At 45.5% G+C, this 25,318-nt stretch overlaps 1 protein-coding gene across 2 annotated transcripts in view; it reads left to right on the forward strand.

Annotated features, from left to right (window-relative positions):
* The window catches only part of LOC100985455 (outer dynein arm-docking complex subunit 2), a 46,837-nt gene extending 21,810 nt beyond the window's left edge, over positions 1-25,027 (forward strand). Inside the window, exons 3-4 of one of the 2 annotated variants that reach the window (XR_008619895.1) lie at positions 13,003-13,150; positions 13,294-25,027. Coding sequence is in view for 1 of the 2 variants with exons in the window: in XM_063607653.1 (XP_063463723.1) it covers positions 866-1,034 (169 nt within the window). In the remaining variant the exon portion in view is untranslated. Of the gene's footprint in view, positions 1-865; positions 2,092-13,002; positions 13,151-13,293 lie in introns of those variants that run through there. The other variant, XM_063607653.1, reaches the window with a different exon arrangement.
* The last annotated feature ends 291 nt before the right edge of the window (positions 25,028-25,318 follow it).

Here is a 25,318-nt window from a genome sequence, read left to right on the forward strand (position 1 = left end):
CCGCCCACTTCAGCCTCCCAAAGTGCTGGGATTACAGGTGTGAGCCACTGCACCCAACCCACTTTTTAAAATTTAACAAATAGTTTACAAGTCGCGGCCTGTAGGTGATATTCTATGTTGTCCCATTTTTGGGTTAAGAACTGACTCCTGGTTGATCACACAGGGACCTTCTCCTGCAGGGATTCTGAGAACCACAGAGTGATTGTGTTTTGGAAGCAAACCCAGAGAGCTGTTTGAAGAACGGAGTCATGTGGAGAGGGGAGACACTGGCTCCACTGATTGATTCTCATCAATTTTGGGGTGTTTGACTTTTGTGGCTCTGTTTGAAAGAGTCAATGTGAAAATGAAAAATGCATGGGCAACTCTGTTAACTGGCAAGTGAGTTTTAAAATACTGCTTTTTCCATATTCTTACTCTTTCAAGCATGAGATTTCTTAGCAGGTATTCAAGGGAGAACACAGAATGCCAAGGACTATGCAAAGCCTGCAAATACCTGGAAAACCAGGTGCAGGCCCTGTTGCAACGTTGGGTGGGGAAGATAAGAAAATAGAAAACTATAATTGGGGGCGATCCGTACCTAGAGTAGAAGGCATCGGGTGCAGGATTCACACCAACAGTGGCAGCCTGTGAAGACCTGTTCCTAGGTGCTGGACAGAAAGTTTCTTCAATATGTAAAACATAGGGCTGTGCTGAAAGAGTGAAAGAGACAGCTCCGAGTGTCAGAATGAGGCTGGAACTCTTGTCAGGAACACACATCATTTGAGCACATGGAAATAATGGAGTATATATCTACATTGCCATCTTTTATTTTTTATTAATTAGCATAAAGCAATAAAGCTAATAAATTTGTATGTATTTTTTAAAGCAAAGGCTCAGCAAAAGAAATCCAAGAGGACAAACACACAGGAAAACTTGAAAAACCAAGACCATCTGTTTCACACGGAAGAGCACAATTACTTCAGTATGTTTCTGGTCAGCAAGACGAGTTCGCTAAAGCCACCCTCACGCAGTGGGCTACTGAGCATGCAAATTAATGGCATTCTTCCTATTAGGGTCCCCAGATGTTTACACTGATGGTTACTAGGAATGTTAGTAAAAGTGGTCACACTGGATTTCTTTTTTTTTTTTTTTTTTTTTTCTTTTTTATTGATCATTCTTGGGTGTTTCTCGCAGAGGGGATTTGGCAGGGTCACAGGACAATAGTGGAGGGAAGGTCAGCAGATAAACAAGTGAACAAAGTTCTCTGGTTTTCCTAGGCAGAGGACCCTGCGGCCTTCTGCAGTGTTTGTGTCCCTGGGTACTTGAGATTAAGGAGTGGTGATGACTCTTAACGAACATGCTGCCTTCAAGCATCTGTTTAACAAAGCACATCTTGCACCGCCCTTAATCCATTCAACCCTGAGTGGATACAGCACATGTTTCAGAGAGCACAGGGTTGGGGATAAGGTCACAGATCAACAGGATCCCAAGGCAGAAGAATTTTTCTTAGTACAGAACAAAATGAAAAGTCTCCCATGTCTACCTCTTTCTACACAGACACAGCAACCATCCGATTTCTCAATCTTTTCCCCACCTTTCCCCCCTTTCTATTCCACAAAACCGCCATTGTCTTCATGGCCCGTTCTCAATGAGCTGTTGAGTACACCTCCCAGATGGGGTGGTGGCCGGGCAGAGGAGCTCCTCACTTCCCAGTAGGGGCGGCCGGGCAGAAGCACCCCTCACCTCCCGGACGGGGCGGCTGGCCGGGCGGGGGGCTGACCCCCCCACCTCCCTCCCGGACGGGGCGGCTGGCCGGGCGGGGGGCTGACCCCCCACCTCCCTCCCGGACAGGGCGGCTGGCCAGGCAGAGGGGCTCCTCACTTCCCAGTAGGGGCGGCCGGGCAGAGGCGCCCCTCACTTCCCCGACGGGGCGGCTGGCCCGGCGGGGGGCTGACCCCCCCACCTCCCTCCCGGAGGGGGCGGCTGGCCGGGCAGAGGGGCTCCTCACTTCCCGGTAGGGGCGGCCAGGCAGAGGCGCCCCTCACCTCCCGGACAGGGCGGCTGGCCGGGCGGGGGGCTGATCCCCCCACCTCCCTCCCGGACGGGGCGGCTGGCCGGGCGGGGGGCTGACCCCCCCACCTCCCTCCCGGACGGGGCGGCTGGCCGGGCGGGGGGCTGACCCCCCACCTCCCTCCCGGATGGGGCGGCTGGCCGGACGGGGGGCTGACCCCCCCACCTCCCTCCCGGACGGGGCGGCTGGCCGGGCAGAGGGGCTCCTCACTTCCCAGAAGGGGCGGCCAGGCAAAGGCGCCCCTCACCTCCCGGATGGGGCGGCTGGCCAGGCGGGGGGCTAACCCCCCCCACCTCCCTCCCGGACGGGGCAGCTGGCCGGGCCGGGGGCTGACCCCCCCACCTCCCTCCCAGACAGAGCGGCTGGCCGGGCAGAGGGGCTCCTCACTTCCCAGTAGGGGCGGCCGGGCAGAGGCGCCCCCCCCCCCACCTCCTGGACAGGGCGGCTGGCCGGGCAGGGGGCTGATCCCCCCACCTCCCTCCCGGACGGGGCGGCTGGCCAGGCGGGGGACTGATCCCCCCACCTCCCTCCCGGATGGGGCGGCTGGCCGGGCGGGGGGCTGACCTCCCCACCTCCCTCCCGGATGGGGCGGCTGGCCAGGAGGGGGGCTGACCCCCCCCACCTCCCTCCCAGACGAGGCGGCTGGCCGGGCAGAGGGGCTCCTCACTTCCCGGTAGGGGCGGCCGGGCAGAGGTGCCCCTCACCTCCCGGACGGGGCGGCTGGCCGGGCGGGGGGCTGACCCCCCCACCTCCCTCCCAGACGAGGAGGGAGGACGCTCCTCACTTCTCAGACGGGGTGGCTGCCGGGCGGAGGGGCTCCTCACTTCTCAGACGGGGCGGTTGCCAGGCAGAGGGTCTCCTCACTTCTCAGACAGGGCGGCCGGGCAGAGACACTCCTCACATCCCGGACGGGGCGGCAGGGCAGAGGTGCTCCCCACATCTCAGACGATGGGCGGCCGGGCAGAGACGCTCCTCACTTCCCAGATGTGATGGTGGCCGGGAAGAGGCGCTCCTCACTTCCTAGATGGGATGGCGGCCGGGCAGAGACGCTCCTCACTTTCCAGACTGGGCAGCCAGGCAGAGGGGCTCCTCACATCCCAGACGATGGGCAGTCAGGCGGAGACGCTCCTCACTTCCCAGACGGGGTGGCTGCCAGGCAGAGGCTGCAATCTCGGCACTTAGGGAGGCCAAGGCAGGCGGCTGGGAGGTGGTTGTAGCGAGCCGAGATCACGCCACTGCACTCCAGCCTGGGCGCCATTGAGCACTGAGTTAACGAGACTCCGTCTGCAATCCCGGCACCTCGGGAGGCCGAGGCTGGCGGATCACTCGCGGTTAGGAGCTGGAGACCAGCCCAGCCGACACATCGAAACCCCGTCTCCACCAAAAAAATACGAAAACCAGTCAGGCGTGGCGGCGCACGCCTGCAATCGCAGGCACTCGGCAGGCTGAGGCAGGAGAATCGGGCAGGGAGGTTGCAGTGAGCTGAGATGGCAGCAGTACCGTCCAGCTTCGGCTCGGCATCAGAGGGAGACCGTGGAAAGAGGGGAGAGGGGGGAGGGGGGAGGGGAGAGGGGAGAGGGAGCTCTATCTACCACACAGTCCTTCTCTGAATATCTCTCCACACTGGATTTCTTTAAATACTTTTTCAAGATATTCTTCTAATGCAGTTACCCAAAATACAGTGCTTTACTAGTGTTAGTTGACTGTGGGAAAAGAAATGTATTTAATGCAAAGAGCAGTGAACTAAGTTTAGGAACACTGGGCTCCTAACTGATGTCTTGCCTCTGAACAATCATGTCCTGGCAAAGTTATGTCATCTTTCTGAGCCTCCCTTTGCTGATCACAAAAGACTGCCGATTTTGAAGTGGTGTATGTTACTGCTAATGAAAACAATTAAAAATTAAATATGAGGCCAACTAGTAAACTTCTTACTTGATTTCCACTTTGACAAAAAAAGTGACATGTCTGGAAGATAAGGGTTAGCCACTCTTATTAGCTTCGGAGTGGTGGATATTAGCGCTTTTGTTATAAGCTCACAGGTCCCTGAGGCTGCGTTCATTGTTTTTCAGTTTTTTTTTCTCTCTAAGTTGTTCAGATTGAGCCAATTCTGTTGTTCTGTCTTCAAGTTCATTTATTTTTTCTTCTGTCCTATTCTACTAATTCCATTCAGTGAGTTTTTTTTTTAAATTTTTATTTATTTTTTTAATTTATTTTTTTATTGATAATTCTTGGGTGTTTCTCACAGAGGGGGATTTGGCAGGGTCATGGGACAATAGTGGAGGGAAGGTCACCAGATAAACAAGTGAACAAAGGTCTCTGGTTTTCCTAGGCAGAGGACCCTGCGGCCTTCCGCAGTGTTTGTGTCCCTGGTTACTTGAGATTAGGGAGTGGTGATGACTCTTAACGAGCATGCTGCCTTCAAGCATCTGTTTAACAAAGCACATCTTGCACCGCCCTTAATCCATTTAACCCTGAGTGGACACAGCACATGTTTCAGAGAGCACAGGGTTGGGGGTAAGGTCACAGATCAACAGGATCCCAAGGCAGAAGAATTTTTCTTAGTACAGAACAAAATGAAAAGTCTCCTATGTCTACTTCTTTCTACACAGACATGGCAACCATCCGATTTCTCAATCTTTTCCCCACCTTTCCCGCCTTTTTATTCCACAAAGCCGCCATTGTCATCCTGGCCCGTTCTCAATGAACTGTTGGGCACACCTCCTAGACGGGGTGGTGGCTGGACAGAGGGGCTCCTCACTTCCCAGTAGGGGCGGCCGGGCAGAGGCACCCCTCACCTCCCGGATGGGGCGGCTGGCCAGGCGGGGGGCTGACCCCCCCACCTCCCTCCCGGATGGGGCGGCTGGCCGGGCAGAGGGGCTCTTCACTTCCCAGTAGGGGAGGCCGGGCAGAGGCGCCCCTCACCTCCTGGACGGGACGGCTGGCCGGGTGGGGGGCTGACCCCCCCACCTCCCTCCCGGATGGGGTGGCTGGCCGGGCGGGGGGCTGACCCCCCCACCTCCCTCCCGGACGGGGTGGCTGGCCGGGCAGAGGGGCTCCTCACTTCCCAGTAGGGGCGGCCGGGCAGAGGCGCCCCTCACCTCCCGGACGGGGCGGCTGGCCGGGCGGGGGGCTGACCCCCCCACCTCCCTCCTGGACGGGGTGGCTGACCCCCCCACCTCCCTCCTGGACGGGGCGGGGGGCTGACCCCCCCACCTCCCTCCCGGACGGGGCGGCTGGCCGGGCGGGGGGGCTGACCACCCCACCTCCCTCCCGGACGGGGTGGCTGGCCGGGCAGAGGGGCTCCTCACTACCCAGTAGGGGCGGCCGGGCAGAGGCGCCCCTCACCTCCCGGACGGGGCGGCTGGCCAGGCGGGGGGCTGTCCCCCCCCACCTCCCTCCCGGACGGGGCGGCTGGCCCCCCCACCTCCCTCCTGGACGGGGTGGCTGCCGGGCGGAGACGCTCCTCACTTCCCAGATGGGGTGGCTGCTGGGCGGAGAGGCTCCTCACTTCTCAGACGGGGCAGCTGCCGGGCAGAGGGGCTCCTCACTTCTCAGACGGGGCGGCTGCCGGGCGGAGGGGCTCCTCACTTCTCAGACGGGGTGGTTGCCAGGCAGAGGGTCTCCTCACTTCTCAGACGGGGCGGCCGGGCAGAGACGCTCCTCACCTCCCAGACGGGGTCGTGGCCGGGCAGAGGCACTCCTCACATCCCAGATGGGGCGGTGGGGCAGAGGCGCTCCCCACATCTCAGACGATGGGCGGCCGGGCAGAGACGCTCCTCACTTCCTAGATGTGATGGCGGCCGGGAAGAGGTGCTCCTCACTTCCTAGATGGGATGGCGGCCGGGCGGAGACGCTCCTCACTTTCCAGACTGGGTAGCCAGGCAGAGGGGCTCCTTACATCCCAGACGATGGGCGGCCAGGCAGAGACACTCCTCACTTCCCAGACGGGGTGGCGGCCGGGCAGAGGTGGCAATCTCGGCACTTTGGGAGGCCAAGGCAGGCGGCTGGGAGGTGGAGGTTGTAGCGAGCCGGGATCACGCCACTGCACTCCAGCCTGGGCACCATTGAGCACTGAGTGAACGAGACTCCGTCTGCAATCCCGGCACCTCGGGAGGCCGAGGCTGGCAGATCACTCGTGGTTAGGGGCTGGAGACCGGCCCGGCCAACACAGCGAAACCCCGTCTCCACCAAAACCAGTCAGGCGTGGCGGCGCGTGCCTCTCGGCAGGCTGAGGCAGGAGAATCAGGCAGGGAGGTTGCAGTGAGCCGAGATGGCAGCAGTACAGTCCAGCTTCGGGTCCGCATGAGAGGGAGACCGTGGAAAGAGAGGGAGAGGGAGAGGGACATTCAGTGAGTTTTTAATTTCACTTATTATAATTTTTAGTTCCAAAATTTTCCATTTGGTTTTTCTTTTCTGTCTTCAATTTCTTTGCTGAGACTTTCTATTTTTTTATTTGTTTCAAGCATGTTCATATAGCTTGTTGAAATATTGTTATGATGATGGATTTCATATCTTTGTCAGATAATTCATACTTCTTCATCACCTTGATATTGGCATTTTAAAATTGTCTTTTCTCATTTAAGATGAGATCTTCCCCATTCTTGGTATGACAAATAATTTTCAGTTGAAATGTAGACATTTTGGTTATTATGAGACCCTGGATTTAAGTCTTTTATTTATTTAGTTAAGATAGAGTCTTTCTCTGTCACCAGGCTGGAGTGCAGTGGTGCAATCTCGATTCACTGCAACCTCCGCCTCCTGGGTTCAAGCAATTCTCCTGCCTCAGCCTCCCGAGTAGCTGGGATTACAGGTGTGCCCTGCCACACCTGGCTAATTTTTGTATTTTTAGTAGATACAGGATTTTGCCATATTGGCCAGGCTGGTCTTGAACTCCTGACCTCAAGTGATCTGCCTGCCTCGGCCTCCCAAAGTGCTGGGATTACAGATGCGAGCCACTGCACCAGGCCTAAGTCTTATATTTTAGAAGGTCTTCTCTGCCACCATATTTAGGATGAGGTATGTGTTGCTTCCCCAGGCTGGTGAGGAATTGAAATAGCAGGTTTTCCCATAGGCCTTCACTGATGCCTGGGGGGTCAGGCAAGGGAGTCCTCATTATTTCTGGAGGGTAGTGGGAGTTCATGCTCCACCTATGCCTCTGCTGATACCAGCCGGACAGTGTGACGGGGGAGTCCTTGGTTACTTCGTCAGTGGGCTCTACTGATATCACAGTTCGGATAAGTGACTTCATTTTTGCCACGATGTAGTGAGCATCTGACTCTCTGTCAGGACTTCTCTGAGGCCACCCCAGCAGGTGGGTTGCAGCGCCTTCTTACAGTCTGATAAAGGTAGAGCCCTAGGCTCTTCACTTGGCCTTTGCTGTAAGAGGTAGACTTGGGCCACGCTGTTATGTGTGGTCTTGATTGACATAGATCATTTGTTGTCTAAACATTTTCTGTCTTATTAGGCTTTCCTTTTCTGGCCCTTTGAATTAGACAGAGCAGGACTTTCTTAGGTCCTTTTTTTGCCTGCACTCCTCGGAGTTTCTGCTTTGCTGGCTTTTCTAGTACCCAGTCTAGGAAGAATGAGACAAAAAGAAAACCCAGGGAATGCACGCTGTGTTGAGCCACAGGTCTTCAGATCCCTAGGTAGTCCCCTTTTTTTGCTCTACCTTTCAGAGTCACCTTATGTTTGTTTTATATACAATATTCAGATTTTTAGTTGTGCTTGGTGGGAGAAATAGGGAAAAGTATATCTACTTTATCTTTCCTGAAATAGATATTGGGCCAAAAGTATTTCAATTTTTAGTGAGTTAGAGAGCTTCAGGGCAGTAGATAAGGTAAAGTTGTAACATATCTAAGCAACAGCTATTACTCAATGATAAAAATGAAACTTCTCTGTGTCTAATCTTGCCTAAGTGGATAGAATTCTGTGGTAGAGAAGTATTTCTTAAGGTGGAGTTTGTAGATCAATTCAGCATTGACATTTGCTTCTTTTTACCTCCTGAATATGCAGTTGCGATGGGACAGGATTGGAAGAAATCATATCAAATAGGAAAAGCATTTTAAAGTTAGCTGTCAAAGGATTCATCAATTGGAAAAAAAAAGCTTTTCTTTGGGGTGCTGCTTTTTAAAATGGGATTGTGGAGTGATTGGGTAGACCTAATTCACTCTGCCCTCAACTCCAGGAGCTTGTTAGACTAAGGGAAGGTAAATTTAGGCTTTCCCCAAAGAATTTAGGCTTTTTCTACTATATGCTTCAATCTGGAATCTTTGAGTTAAGTTTAAGTCACTTCTTGAATAAGGCCTGATATACTGGAAACTTCACTCAGGTGGCTCATTAAATGGGAACAGATGCTTGAATTCAGGCTTTCCCTCTTCCAGGGTCCAGAGAGCATAATCATAGTGTTTTACACACAAATTGGCTTTTGGAAGCGCAGAAATTGGGGGCTCTCTGTGCCAAAAAAACTGTAAGAAATTAAGAAAATCATGGAACCTTACAAATTAATAAAATTTAAAAATTGCCCATCCTCTTTCTATGCTCCGAAATGGAATAGACTAGAAAAGACTTTTATGGATGAGAACCCACTGGGAGTTGGAGAGAGGAGAGGAGGGAGAGAAACAAAGAAAATGAGAATGAATTGATATGAGCATGAAGGCTTAAATGGACTAGTCCTTGCCCATGAGCTTAATGTTGAGTTAGAAACTTCTAGAGCGATGAGGAATAAAGTGTACTTTCTCATAAGTCTTTTTATAATTAGACCACAATGATCGTGATTCCACTAATTCTATTTTTGTAAATCCAAGTTAAACATCTGCAGATGGCCCGTTTTCAGCCCTGGTTGATTTCACTCCAGGTTTGCACTGTGTCAATAACCTTTTTATGGATTACTGGGGACCCAGATATGTTTTCTAAAGATTAATGGGAGCCCAGAATGAATACACTACTCCAGGGGTGGCTGGCAGGGTCCTTGGGTTCCTCTTTCCCACAGACACCACTCTAAATGCAAACTCAAATGAGTCCTGTCTCCTCCTGGACTCTCCTCCGTATCTTGCTCTGCAATAGCCCAAATGAATCATTCTTCCACTTTGCTCTCTCTTCTACATTTTTTTCCTTGCCCCCACCTCATACTACAAGGAAATGAATTTTCTTATATCCTAACCCTATGCACCAAAGCCTCCACTCTCTCCTTTCTTGCATTTATTGAAACTTTTCCATGACAGCAGCGATTCTCCTTCAGATCTTCTTTTCCCTAGGCTCTGTGTAACCACAGGGCATGGGGGACCGTAGGCAGAAATCTCCTCTTTATTGCTTCAAACTACCTTACTCTTCAGATTAGATCTCCTTTTCTATGAGGCTGATGTAACCCTCTGTCTCTCCTGGTTGCTGTTTTCTATGGACCCATTGTCACTGACGATTTTGACATTGACTCACTATCACTTTCATCCTATGTCCCATCATCATCTTGAAAAACCTGAAACCCCAGGAGGAAAACCAGTACCAAATCTTGGCCTGCGCACTCCCTGGTTTCAGTCTCACTGACTGTTGCCTCCTCTCCATCAAGCTGCGGCTACTGCCACCTCCTGGAATTATCACCAGAAGTACCCTTCTTCCAAAATCTTAACCTAGACTGAATTTTGTTCATTCACTTATTCATACCTGCTTTAATTTATTAATTCTTGTAGCAATTATTTACTGACTGCCTTCCTTGTGCTAGGGGAGACAGTATAAAAAGTATAAAAGACAGAAACGGTCCTTGCCTTCATGGAACTTACTAAGACACTACAAGAAAACACAGAAATAAAAATTTTCTGATGGTGACCAAAGTGGACAAGGTACTGAGCTACAAAATAATGGGAACTTAGATAATTACTCATAGACCACAGATTTGATTCTGTTCTTGCTGAAGATCGAGGTAAACACAAAAACCTAACCAGTTACTTAATTTATGTGGTCCTTAAGATGAAAACAGATCAGATCTTCAAAAACAAAACCACAGCTTTTCCTTGGAGTTTAACAAAGATACTGAAATACAGCATTCTTCAATAGCATTCCCTTGATACCTGGCAGCCAGCAGGCCCTCCATGCATGTGTGGTGAATGAATATGCATGATAATACAGAACTATCTAACACGTATTTCATGCTTTTTGTATGCCAGGCACTGTTATAAGCTTTTTACATACTAACTGCTGTTATCATCCCCAATTTGCAGGTGAGGAAACTGAGGCACGCACAAGTTAAATGACTACCCCAGCTCCTCTGGGAACCAAGATGAAACAGCTCTCATTACAAGTACTTGTTTTAACACAGCCACTTTACTAACCATGGAGCTTTGTTCAAATTGTTATTATTACAGAATCTTGCTCTGTCATCCAGGCTGGAGTGCGGTAGCACAATTTTGCCTCACTGCAACCTCTGCCTCCCAGGTTCAAGTGATTTTCCTACCTCAGCCTCCTGAGTAACTGGGACAAGACGCACATGCCACCACACCCAGCTAATTTTTGTATTTTTAGTAGAGACAGGGTTTCACCATGTTGGCTAGGCTGGTCTCAAACTCCCAACCTCAAGAAATCCACTCACCTCGGCATCCCAAAGTGCTGGGATTACAGGTGTGAGCCCACCACACCCGGCCCAAATTATTTTTATCTCATTGTCTCTATAATGAGAGTAATAACAACCTCATAGATTGTTGAGTGAATTAAAATGAGACATTTAACCCACAGTCTATTGTCCTGAACTCTCGTGGCCAAATGCATGCGGTTCTGAAAAACTCACTTTAAAAAAGGGTAATTAAATTCATATAATATATATTATATGATAACCTCTATTGGAGTGTGAGCCAATACCCTATAATCAAAAAACATGAGCATTTCTGTAGTGAAACATGAATATTCACACTGAATGAGAGGAATAAAGACCATAAATAGTCTAGTATCAATTCATATAAGTCTTTAGTAACAAGTTAAGTCCAGTGGGGAAAAAAATCAGTTTTCAGAGATTTTTCGATTTCAGAATTAGAGGAAAAGTATTGTGGACTTGTGTGATCTATAATGGTCATTGACTTTGTGACTTTGATATTTAAGGACACCTTAATATGTGATTGGCAAGAGTCATATTTTAAGTAATTTTGGATCCTTCAAAGTGAATGGTTTTTTTTCTCCTCTTAATTTCTCTGAGGTTTCCTTGCTTGTAGAATGGGGATAATAGAGCCTGCTTTGCAAAGTGGTTGTGAGGTTTAGAAATAATAAATATAAAGTGCCTGGGACAGGCCGGGCGCAGTGGCTCATACCTGTAATACCAGCACTTTGGGAGGCCGAGATGGGAGGATCACGAGGTCAAGGGTTTGAGACCAGCCTGGCCAACATGGTGAAAACCCCGTCACTACTAAAAATACAAAAATTAGCCAGACATGGTGGCACGTGCCTGTAAGACCAGCTACTCAGGAGGCTGAGGCAGGAGAATCACTTGAACCCGGGTGGCGGAGGTTGCAGTGAGCCAAGATCGTGCCAGTGCACTCCAGCCAGGGCGACAGACTCCATCTCACAAAAAAAAAAAAAAAAAAAGTACCTAGGACAAAATAGACCAACCTAGACAAAACTGGTGGCTGCTGTTGGTATTATTTAATATTAAAATTAGCTAGAAGATTTAAAAGTTTGCTTCTGTCCTGTGAGATGAGGAATATGTGGGAAACAATATCAGGATAAATATCCTGGGTTCAGCACCTCTCCACATGTGAGTGATGGAATGAGTAGTTCCTGAGACATCATTGTGGATTTGGTGACCCAATGGCAGTAACCTGGCATCCGGCGGTGGGAGGTGGAGACAAGCTGGTGTGATGAGTGTGCATGTGCGTGAGGGACCTCTGCAGGGACATAGGGCATATATTGGATTCCAGAAGGCTCTTGTAATACTGTTGTCCATGCATCAAACCATAGAATGTGGCGTACTTCTGTGGAACTCAACACTTTGCATGGCAATGTCTCTCAGAGTTGGTGGTTAACTCTTTGGTCCTGAACCTGATTATGTTTGTGTTATTGCTGTTCTTTGGCACCTTGTGCCCTTGCAAGTACTTCAGTGTAGACATTATGGAGGGATGTGCTGAATATTGACTCTCTTTGGTAAAAGAGACTCTTTCACTTTAGGGCCTTGTGGCACTGCCCAGTTGAACTTACTGGAATAATAGAAATAGTCAATATCTGAGCTGTCCAGTATGGTAACCAGGAGACACGTGGGCCATTGAGCACTTGAAATGTGGCTAGTGTGATTGGAGAACTGGATTTTCAATTTTCTTTAATTTTAGTTAAATAAATAAGTTCAAATACCTGTAACTATGGATGACCACATGCAATGAGTGGCAGTCTTATTGAAAAGCGCAGCCTTAGGACATTCACTGAATACCCTTGTTTATTTCTCACTGTTTGCTTTATTATGATTATTGCACCCAGAGCAATTGCACCTGCAATAGAGACAGGTTTATTCACCTCACGCAGTTCCTTTTTATTTTATTTTATTTTATTTTTGAGACAGATTCTTGCTCTGTCTTCCAGGCTGGAGTGCAGTGGTATGATAATGTAATAATGGTTTACTGCAGCTCAAACTCCTGGGCTCAAGTGATCCTCCTGCGTCAAGCCTCCTGAGTAGCTGGCATTACAGGCATGCACCACCATGTCTGGCTAATTAAAATTTGTTTTTGTAGAGACAGAGTCTTGCTATGTTGTCCAGGCTAGCATTGAACTCTTGGCCTCAAGTGATCCTCCCACCTCAGCGTCCCAAAGCACTGAGATTATAGGCATGAACCACTGCACCTGGCCTCATGTAGATCTTAACAGAGATCTACTAGAACTCAGAAGGTGTTGGTATCTGATCCATTGCTTGTGCCCATGTTGCCAAAATATGATTATAAGCATCTCCACACTATAGCTTACATGTGTATGTGTGTTGTTACTGTTCTTAGGAAGAGTGCTGAAAAGATTGAGGAAACTGTTAGTGATAGCTCCTCAGAAAGTGAGGAAGATGAAGAACCACCTGACCATCGTCAGGAAGCAAGTGCAGATTTGCCATCAGAATATTGGCAAATTCAGAAGCTGGTGAAATATTTAAAGGTAAGAAAGGCCTGTGGTAGTATGTTTGCAATGTTCATTTAAAATACTTTCCCAAGGATGTATGTGCTGCTTCCAAGTTTACTTTACATTTCTTTCAAATAAGAGTAGTAAGCATTCCTGTTGTTTTATCTGTGTGTGTGCAGGGGAAGGTCTTATTACCCTGAGGATGCAAGATTCATGCTCATGGAACAACCAGGCTGCCTGGTACCAACCCTCTCTCCTGGCTGGGGAGTGCGCATGGTAAACAGCTGACACTGAGACTTGCTGCCATTTTATGATTTGTAGTATGGTGTGGAAGAAATAACATGGATTTTTAAAGTGGACTTTGGTTAAACTCCAGGCTGTTTGACTTACTAGCAACGTAGCTGTTGAAACGTTACAGTTTTGAGCCCTAATTTTCTCAACCCTTGGAATAAAATTAATATACCTGTACTACAGGACTATTATAAAGTTTAAGAAAACACACTTGAAACATACAGCGTGGTTTCTGAGACATTGTGGGTGTTTATAATGTGGATTGGTTCATTTTCATTTCTCTCAAGTCAGATAGCATATACGAGAATATTTTACATAATAATTGGCCACGTAATGTATTTAAGTACTTGAATTTGCAGGAGGGCAAGGGGAATGGCTCACCAAAACCCAGATTAATATTCATTTCTGACATCAGATAGCAAGTATTGATGATATCTAGGCCTTGTGTAAAGCCGACGTCCAGAGTATTTGTGAAAAAGCATTTGACTCAACTCATGTTTTCTTTCCGCTTTTCTATGTCTTTGGTCAAATCAGCCAAGGGCATTTGCCAGTGGCTTTGCTTGATTCAATCATTGCAGTGTAAACATTTATCAAAATATCACATTTTACTCCACAAAAATACACAAGTATTCTTTGTCAATTAAAAGTAATTTGTATTTTGGCTGGGCGTGGTGGCTCACGCCTGTAATCCCAGCACTTAGGGAGGCCGAGGTGGGTGGATCATCTGAGGTCAGGAGATCAAGACTAGCCTGGCCAACATGGTGAAACCCTGTCTCTACTAAAAATACAAAAAAATTAGCCGAGTGTGGTGGTGGATGCCTGTAATCCCAGCTACTTGGGAGGCTGAGGCAGGAGAATCTCTTGAACCCAGGAGGCGGAGGTTGCAGTGAGCCAAGATCGCACCATTGCACTCCAGCCTGGGTGACAAGAGCAAAACTCCATCTCAAAAAGTAAAATAAATAAAATTTTGTATTTCAGAAAGGACATGAGCTTATACAAAACAAGCCCTAATGCTCAACTTGGAGATCCTTTTGGCAGGCTCTTAATGATTTTACCAACATCAATGCAAAATGAAAAGTATTGTTTTTTAGTCTGGACTATTTGTCATGAAACAAACCTCTAGACTACTGGAGAGAACAGTTAATATTTTGTGAGTTTTAAAATTTCATGTTAAGCATGATACTTCATAAATATTAAATATTTTTATGGCATCTGTCAATTTTTAAAATGTTTTTTATTTGGCATTTATTTTGTGTTAATGTTTCCCTCATTTAGTGTTTTGTATTATGAAATTCCTATATCAGGTGCACATTGTTTTTACATGTTGTTGCAGTATATAATTATGTCACATATTCTGGCTCATAATAATAATAAATCATGCATTTATTACATAAGTTTTTTTTACAGAAAACCTCTGAAATTTTTAGCATAACTCTACCACAAAAAATGATTCACTGTTTATTATGATAGAAATGATTCACTATTATTACAGGCGTTCATTATTATTTAAAGACATGTAAATGAAATGTTAGGAAAAATACAGAATAATATAATTTTGGGAACTCATGAAAATTCCTAGGAATTTTGATTGTATATTCCTGAATCTTGAAGATTAACCTGTCGGGAATTTGGAAACACTAGCATGGAGCACAGGCTAGATTCAGGCCACACGCTTCTGCACTCCCCTTTGGCAGGAGTATTTGTGCACAAACCACATAGTTCAACACAGAGGTCCTGCCTGGCACACATGGCGACCATGTCCAGCCTTGGGACATTTAGGACACCCTTGCAACAGTGCCTCTGCATCTTTACTGAACCCCAGGGCCTCCTGTAATTACCTCTCCTGGACTTCTAAAAAGCATGTCATCTGGGGAAAAAAAAACAAAACCGGCAGTGGAGAACTTTGCCAACACCACTCTCTCTCTGAGGCGGGCAGCTCTAGACAGGATGACTGAGGCTTAGACATGGTCCGCCCTTCTTCCTCTCCTTTCCTCTCCTCCCCTCTCCTCCCCTCTCCTCCCCTCTCCTCCCCTCTCCTCCCCTCTCCTCCCCTCTCCTCCCCTCTCCTCCCCTCTCCTCCCCTCCCCTCTTTCCTTTTCTCTTTCCTAGGCTGATCTTGAACTCCTGGCCTCAAGCAGTCTTCCCACCTTGGCTCCCAAAGTGCTGGGATTGCAGGCATGAGCCTCTACACCCGTCCAAGACATAGCCTTTCAGAAGATGAATTAAGAGAGGCCTGAGTTTTTCCCAGGAGTCCTGGTCCATTATCTTTATTTCATTAGCAAAAGGAAACAGAGTCAAAATGGCAGAAGCAAAAGATGGGCTAGGAAGCAGAATACCAGAGTAATTAGAAGCACGATCTTTGACGTTGGAAAGACCAGTTGAGTTGAAATTCTGCCACTTACTCAATGGCCTTGGATGAGTTGACTAACCCCTCTAAGCTTCAGTTTCCTCATTGGTGAAGGTAGAAAAATAAAAGTTCTTTTATATTAGGATTATTAAGAATGTTAAATGAAATACAACACATGTAAAGTGCTTAGCACAAAGTAGTAACTGTTGGCAATAATAATCATTTCTATTGCTTATTATTATTGTAGCAAATGTGTGGCATGGAGACTTAACTGACTCGTGCAGGTGGCCTTCAACTTTTACTTTCAGTTCTCTAGCAACCAATAAAAGGGGGGAAATAGAGTGAATTAATACAGGGAGGGAAAGTCTCTCAACGTCTTAAAATAAAAACAAACCAGTTGCCAGTGAGTATAACTGATCCTGGTGCTAAGAGCAGGAAGAATTTTCTCCCTTAGGATTTAATGGGGCAGGCACAGAGTGAGAGAGTGAACAGCCGCAATAATACCCTCCCAGTGAACATGGCAAAGAGAGTTTCTCATAATAGCCTAATTACTGGATAACTGTCTTGAGTTTTTCAACTATTTAGGATAAGTCCAGGTAGCATTAGGCCAAAAAGAGATGCACTATTTCTGTCCCAGTACAGCTAAAAAAAACATTTATTGATGAAGTGCTACTTAAATTTGCACGAGTTATTCATCAATAAATCGTGCAAATGTGATACTCTTGGCCAGACAGTAAATTGCTTGGAATTCTTATAGTTCCCACAGGTAAATATTCTTCACGTAGCCAATAAAAGGGAAAAGTATATCTATAAATGATTTCAAGGTTTTTGACACAGATAAATATTTTATATGGAGACATAAAATGATACTAAAAGTCTATGAAATGCAAAGTTGAATGTCTCTAGGCAATCTCAAAATAAATACACTTAACATTTTAATTTATGAAATTATGATTTAAATGTAGATTTAAGCTAGCAGAGAAATATTCATGTTGACCTGACTTTCTATTTACCATTTTCTAAGTAATGTCTGTGATTGTTGGGGGAAAAAAAGAGATTTAATGAGCTCACTAATACCCAAACAGGTCAATGAACTATAGCTTATTATTTGTCCAGAGCTATGAGCTCATATCTTGGCACATCAAAATAGTTTGTATTTAATTATTTGGTTTGACATATGTTAATTTCAACCTGCAAGTTTTATATATGTATATATTCTTTTCATCTGGGTTTTTTGAACACAATTTAATTTTTAAATTAATGAATGTATCACATTTTTACTCACCAACCTTCCAGCTTCTTCTCTCCCCCATAGCTGATGATGCTGTACCCTAATTCTAAAGGAAGCAAGGAACCCCCTTTTCAGCTACCTTACTGATAAGCACTCATGTTCTGCCTTCTGCCATCCTGATGGTTCAGGTTGTCTGTCTTACTACCTACTTCTTGAGTAGAGAGATCACATTAAATTTATTGCTGTATCTCGCAGGGCATCTTGCTAATGTGCACAGGCTCGCCTCCCTAACTCTGCCCCGATGGTGCGAAGGGGAGAGGGCGAGGTTCCTTAGTGGCAGGGCTTTGCTGTTCTTCACTCTCAGCCCCCTGAAAGCAGTTCTTCCTGTCTCTGAGCCCGTCTTTCCTTCTGCTGTTGACTTCTTTCCTACTTTTTTTGCATCCCTCTCTCTTCCTTTTCCTGCCGTCTTTCTTGTAGACATACTAGTTGATTGCTGTATTTGCTGACTTTATATGGATATTATTTTCTCCCTTGGCCAAGATTGTTTTAAAATCTTGCAAGGAAAATGTCTTGCTTTTGATCACTTCCAGCGATTAAAGGAGATGGTTTGTTAATGTCTCTATGCTCCATACTAAATCTATGAGTCTCTCTAAAACTTCAGTGAAATCGTGCTCATTTCTAAATAAGGTATGTGGAGAGCCCCTTTGTGAAATACGAGAAGGGATGTAGGATATTTTCTTTGTTTGGAAATGTGGAAATAAATATTAGTTACAAGTACTATATGTTATAAATTCATGCAAATGGGTATTCTGCAGTAGAGTGGGGTAAAATGTTGAAAGGTCATAATTATAAGTAGGTTTGCATTTTATACACGTTATAATGAAAAAGAATTTCTGGACCCAAAGTCAAAAACATGTTGAAATCCATTTCATGTAATCCCAGCACTTTGGGAGGCCAAGGCGGGCAGATCACGAGGTCAGGAGATTGAGACCATCCAGACCATGGTGAAACCCCGTCTCTACTAAAATACAAAAAATTAACTGGGAATGGTGGCATGCACCTGTAGTCCCAGCTACTTGGGAGGCTGAGGAAGGGGAATCTCTTGAACCAGGAGGCAGAGGTTGCAGTGAGCCGAGATGGTGCCACGTCCCTCCAGCCTGGGCGACACAGCAAGACTCCGTCTCAAAAACAAACAAACAAAAACAAAAAAGAAATCCATTTCAATGTGGATTGAAGGTAGAGTGGATATAGTATTTAACACTTACAGGATCAGTGTAAATCCAAGAAGAAACTGAGAAGACTAGAATAATGCCAAGAACATGGTTGGTTGTCAGCTTTTTGGTAGTTTAGAGGCATTTCAGAGGCTGGGCCTAGAATTATGCTTTCTTTCCCTTGAAGATATTTCCTAGAGCTGTCACTAGAGGGTAAGATGCCCGTATTATCCAGGCAGCAGCTCTAGGCTCACGAAGGGTTACATTGGCAAGCACAGTTGGATATCTGCCCATACTCTGAAATGCTTCATCCAGCCTGTCTTATTCCTGAGTACTTGCTGCAATGATGGAGGCCTCTAGGGCTCATTCCCAGGGCCATTTCTCCACGTGTACCTTCTCCCTGTGGGATGCCAGCTTCTGTACCTGGGATTTTGATCAGAGTCCAGGTGGGAGAGTGGGGAAAGGGATGATGAAAGCATTGATTTGGAAAGATGAATCCAGCAGCAGGTGGTGTGCCAAGTGAATCTAATGGGAAGGGATGAGAAGACAGTGACAACGGGGTTACACTGGTAGAAAGGATGGCCATTACCACACATTCATCCTCGCCCCTGACCCACGATGGGTTGGTGAGGGATAGCATAAGCCTAATTTGTTTGTCCTATATCATCAAATTCATCAAACACTGGAGTTGATTTCACCTTTCACATGAGCCACATTGCTTGCCATGCTTCTGCTCTGTAACCATAAATTGAGGATTTTCAGGCCACCAGATGCCTGGTGGATCCCAGCTTAGCAGTGGTCAATACTCTATTCCTGAGTGGCATCTAAAAGACATTCACATCAGAAATGCCACCGGGCTGCCAACTTCAGAAGGGACTCCCAGAGCTCTCTCCCTGGTAGGTTTTGGGTTTCTTCTCTGGAGGTGGATTCTTGGCAAGGACATTTTTCAGACTTGAAAACCTTTGTTAAAGACTGCATTTGTGGGGCTCAGTTCCTTAATGATCTTACGTAAACTGATTAAACACACACATACACACATAAACACATGCACACACACACACACACACACACACACACACCCCTGGGGTTAAAGCGTGCTTTCGAGTGGTAATTGGAAGTTGTGTGAGTTTTTGTTGTAGGAATTTGATGTACTTTGCAATCAATTACAGTTAATTCAATTCCTTTCCCATTACTTGAGTTTTGGGTATGGAGTGGCAGGTAGTTTGATTCTTGTTTCATTGGTGGAAAAGCTGAGAAATTCTTTGCTCCAGGCCACACAGAAGGCAGCTGCAGGCTGGGACTGAGTCCAGGCTTCTATCTTTATTGCCCATTGCCTGGTTGTTCGGTTCCACTCTCAAGAAATTCAGGACCCAGGAGGCCTGCAGAACTTGCTGTTGTATCTTCCTGTCTTTCTCTTGTTTGGATTTCTTCATTTGAGTGAGAGTCAACAGGGAGCCCTTCCCATAAAGGAACTCAGTATTCATGTTTGGAAGGCCATATTAGATGGTGCTCTTCTGCTGTCTTTACTTAAAAAAAAAAATAGAAAAGAACGTGATGGCACAGAGTTATTCTTGTTAAAAAGAGTATTTCAAAAGTGGAAAACGATGGTCCCTGTTCATCGACTCAAATCAACTCCAGTAGTTAGAAAGGCAAATGAATACCATGTTCCTGAGAAACATTCTTTAAGTTAGTACACGTGTTGCTACATTGATGTGGGTTGAGCTTTCTTAAAAAAGTCAGTGACAAACGAATAGGACAACTTTTGTGACTATTTTTTTAAAATTGCCTGTTTGAAATCATAAGATATTTAAATTCCATCAGCTAAAAAAAGTCTACTCAGAATCTGCATTTATGTTTTCATAAATATTGTAGTGTAAGAAATGAATGCATTTTAAGTATTTGGATTATTGGCAATGTGTGTTACTTGTATGGTTATATTGCCCACAAAAGAATTTGTCATCTTTTATTTTTGTTATAAAGGAGATTGTGGAAGAAATGGAGAGGCTCATCTCCGTCATTCCCAAAGGGGAATCTGTATTTAAATTCTTGAGCTTTAAGCTTTCCTTGCCTCTTGGCATTCATAAGTAAATACGTGTGGAGAAAAAGCAGAGTAAAGAAAATTAGATCAGTATGATAACACAATGCTACTGACTCATAACAGTTTATATGACCACTAGCTAGCACTATGCTACCACGTCAACTTAACAACTGAAAAATGACAATATTAAAAATCTCAGGGGAGTTCCCTTAAGCTTTAACTCATTCATTCATTCATTCACTCATGTGTTTATTCAAGAACGTGTGCTATGAGCCAGCACAGCTAGAGCATACTGATATGATACACATACCCATCTAGTTATTTATAAGATTTTTGATTGGCATGAACTGTGATATCTAAGGCAGTTTTATGTAGTAGATCTTTTCGGGGAATTTCTTGCCCCATGTTTTTGCAACAACACTTATTTTTGTTCCTTAAAATATGCTTTTCCCCTAAAATTCATTTGAGAAAGCTAAGTAGATTGGAGAAGAGTAGTGGTACTGGCTGGTTCCCAGTTTCTATAATGTGCTAGGCTGCTTTGCTTTCTGTTTTAAAAACGCACACTCATGGCCTGTTACAGAGCCTGCATGCTGAAGAATTTTTAGTATATGAGTTAAGGAGTGAATAAGAGGCGTAAGATTTGGTATAAATGATTTTTCATTTTATATCTCTCTATAGATCTATTGTCATTATTTAAAATTGCATTTTGCAGGAAAAATATTAAACTGCATGTCCCTTTTTGGTCCATTGGCCTTTGAGATTTCTCTTGCAGGGCTGTGGTTCTTCCCAGCTCTTGCTCCCGGGGTGGGTGTGGCTGTCTGGTTGTGGCTGCTGATGTTTCTGTGACACAGGACGTAGCAGAAGCACGTGGTATTCTTCCCATTTCCCTTACTCCCTTCTGTGTTTAAAATCTTTAAATATTATACAAATAGCACACTCATATATGCTTAATATAAAACTTCAAGCCATGCAAAGTGAAAGCCCCTTCCAGATATTTCTCTGTTTATATACATATACATATATCATTTATATACATAAATGAAATCCTACTATTATTCTACATTTTGCTTTTTATATTTAATATTCTGTCTTGGTGATCTTTCATATCTGCCTCACTCCTTTTAATTACTACATAGTATTTCATTAAAGGTATATATCATTAATTTATTGAGCAATTGCCTTATTGATAACATTTAAGTTGTCCTTCAAATCACTTTTTGTTACTACAAACAATACTGCAGCTAATATTTTTACATATTCTTTGGATATGTGCATTATTTCTATAGGATGGATTCTTTGAAATGGAATTGCTTGAGTCAAAGAGAATGCACATTTACATTTTTGATAGCACTAATAGGGAGTTCTATACACATGCCAAGACATATATAAGATTTTTGAGATGGAGCCAAGATGGCCGAATAAGAACAGCTCCAGTCTATGGCTCCCAGCATGAGCAATGCAGAAGACGGGTGATTTCTGCATTTCCAAGTGAGATACTGGGTTCATCTCACTGGGGAGTGCCGGACAGTGGGTGCGGGACAGTGGGTGCAGCGCACCCTGTGTGAGCTGAAGAAGGGCGAGGCATCGCCTCACCCGGGAAGTGCAAGGGGTCAGGGAATTCCCTTTCCTAGTCAAAGAAAGGGGTGACAGACGGCACCTGGAAAATCGGGTCACTCCCACCCTAATACTGTGCTTTTCCAACGGGCTTAACAAATGGCACACCAGGAGATTATATCCCACACATGGCTCGGGGGGTCCTACGCCCACGGAACCTCGCTCATTGCTAGCACAGCAGTCCGAAATCAAACTGCAAGGTGGTAGCGAGGCTGGGGGAGGGGTGCCCGCCATTGCTGAGGCTTGAGTAGGTAAACAAAGCTGCTGGGAAGCTCGAACTGGGTGGAGCCCACCGCAGCTCAAGGAGGCCTGCCTGCCTCTGTAGGCTCCACCTCCAGGGGCAGGGCACAGACAAAAGGCAGCAGTAACCTCTGCAGATTTAAATGTCCCTGTCTGACAGCTTTGAAGAGAGTAGTGGTTCTCCCAGCACATAGCTTCAGATCTGAGAACAGGCAGACTGCCTCCTCAAGTGGGCCCCTGGCCCCCGAGTAGCCTAACTGGGAGGCACCCCCCAGTAGGGGCGGACTGACACCTCACATGGCCAGGTACTCCTCTGAGACAAAACTTCCAGAGGAATGATCAGGCAGCAGCATTTGCGGTTCACCAATATCCGCTGTTCTGCAGCCACCGCTGCTGATACCCAGGAAAACAGGATCTGGAGTGGACCTCCAGCAAACTCCAACAGACCTGCAGCTGAGGGTCCTGACTGTTAGAAGGAAAACTAACAAACAGAAAGGACATCCACACCAAAAACCCATCTGTACATCACCATCATCAAAGACCAAAGATAGATAAAACCACAAAGATGTGGAAGAAACAGAGCAGAAAAACTAACTCTCAAAATCAGAGCACCTCTCCTCCTCCAAAGGAACACAGCTCCTCACCAGCAATGGAACAAAGCTGGACGGAGAATGACTTTGACGAGCTGAGAGAAGAAGGCTTCAGAAGATCAAACTACTCCGAGCTAAAGGAGGAAGTTCGAACCAATGGTAAAGAAGTTAAAAATCTTGGAAAAAAAATTAGACAAATGGCTAACTAGAATAACCAATGCAGAGAAGTCCTTAAAGGACCTGATGGAGCTGAAAACCATGGCACGAGAACTACGTGACAAATGCACAAGCCTCAGTAGCCGATGAGAACAACTGGAAGACAGGGTATCAGTGATGGAAGATGAAATGAATGAAATGAAGTGAGAAGAGAAGTTTAGAGAAAAAAGAATAAAAAGGAACGAACAAAGCCTCCAAGAAATATGGGACTATGTGAAAAGACCAAATCTACGTCTGATTGGTGTACCTGAAAGTGACAGGGAGAATGGAACCAAGTTGGAAAACACTCCTCAGGATATTATCCAGGAGAACTTCCCCAATCTAGCAAGGCAGGCCAACATTCAAATTCAGGGAATACAGAGAACGCCACAAAGATACTCCTTGAGAAGAGCAACTCCAAGACACACAATTGTCAGATTCACCAAAGTTGAAGTGAAGGAAAATATGTTAAGGGCAGCCAGAGAGAAAGGTCGGGTTACCCACAAAGGGAAGCCCATCAGACTAACAGCTGATCTCTCGGCAGAAATTCTACAAGCCAGAAGAGAGTGGGGGCCAATAATCAACATTCTTAAAGAAAAGAATTTTCAACCCAGAATTTCATATCCAGAGAAAATAAGCTTCATAAGTGGAGAAGAAATAAAATCCTTTACAGACAAGCAAATGCTGAGAGATTTTGTCACCACCAGGCCTGCCCTAAAAGAGCTCCTGAAGGAAGCGCTAAACATGGAAAGGAACAACTGGTACCAGCCACTGCAAAAACATGCCAAATTGTAAAGACCATCGAAGCTAGGACAAAACTGCATCAACTAACAAGCAAAATAACCAGCCAACATCATAATGACAGGATCAAATTCACACATAACAATAGTAACCTTAAGTGTAAATGGGCTAAATGCTCCAATTAAAAGACACAGACTGGCAAATTGGATAAAGAGTCAAGACCCATCAGTGTGCTGTATTCAGGAAACCCATCTCATGTGCAGAGACACACATAGGCTCAAAATAAAGTGATGGAGGAAGATCTACCAAGCAAATGGAAAACAAAAAAAGGCAGGGGTTGCAATCCTAGTCTCGGATAAAACAGACTTTAAACCAAGAAAGATCAAAAGAGACAAAGAAGGCCATTACATAATGGTAAAGGGATCAATTCAACAAGAAGAGCTAACTATCCTAAATATATATGCACCCAATACAGGAGCACCCAGATTCATAAAGCAAGTCCTTAGTGACCTACAAAGAGACTTAGACTCCCACACAATAATAATGGGAGACTTTAAGACCCCACTGTCAACATTAGACAGATCAACGAGACAGAAACTTAACAAGGATATCCAGGAATTGAACTCAGCTCTGCACTAAGCAGACCTAATAGACATCTACAGAACTCTCCACCCCACATCAAGAGAATACACATTCTTCTCAGCACCACACCACACCTATTCCAAAACTGACCACATAGTTGGAAGTAAAGCACTCCTCAGCAAATGTAAAAGAACAGAAATTATAACAAACTGTCTCTCAGACCACAGTGCAATCAAACTAGAACTCAGGATTAAGAAATCACTCAAAACCGCTCAACTACATGGAAACTGAACAACCTGCTCCTGAATGACTACTGGGTACATAACGAAATGAAGGCAGAGATAAAGATGTTCTTTGAAAACAATGAGAACAAAGACACAACATACCAGAATCTCTGGGACACATTCAAAGCAGTGTGTAGAGGGAAATTTATAGCACTAAATGCCCACAAGAGAAAGCAGGAAAGATCTAAAATTGACACCCTAACATCACAATTAAAAGAACTAGAGAAGCAAGAGCAAACACTTTCAAAAGCTAGCAGAAGGCAAGAAATAACTAAGATCAGAGCAGAACTGAAGGAAATAGAGACACAAAAAACCCTTCAAAAAATCAATCCAGGAGCTTGTTTTTTGAGGAGATCAACAAAATTGATAGACCACTAGCAAGACTAATGAAGAAAAGAGAGAAGAATCAAATAGACGCAATAAAAAATGACAAAGGGGATATCACCACCGATCCCACAGAAATACAAACTACCATCAGAGAATGCTATAAACACCTCTACACAAATAAACTGGAAAATCTAGAAGAAATGGATAAATTCCTCGACAACTACACCCTCCCAAGACTAAACCAGGAAGAAGTTGAGTCTCTGAATAGAGCAATAACAGGCTCTGAAATTGAGGCAATAATTAATAGCTTACCAACCAATAAAAGTCCAGGACCAGATGGATTCACAGCCAAATTCTACCAGAGGTACGAGGGAGGAGCTGGTACCATTCCTTCTGAAACTATTCCAATCAATAGAAAAAGAGGGAATCCTCCCTAACTCATTTTATGAGGCCAGCATCATCCTGATACCAAAGCCTGGCAGAGACACAACCAAAAAAGAGAATTTTAGACCA

This window comes from Pan paniscus, chromosome 8, assembly GCF_029289425.2.
Source record: "Pan paniscus chromosome 8, NHGRI_mPanPan1-v2.0_pri, whole genome shotgun sequence".
Taxonomy (NCBI): domain Eukaryota; kingdom Metazoa; phylum Chordata; class Mammalia; order Primates; family Hominidae; genus Pan; species Pan paniscus.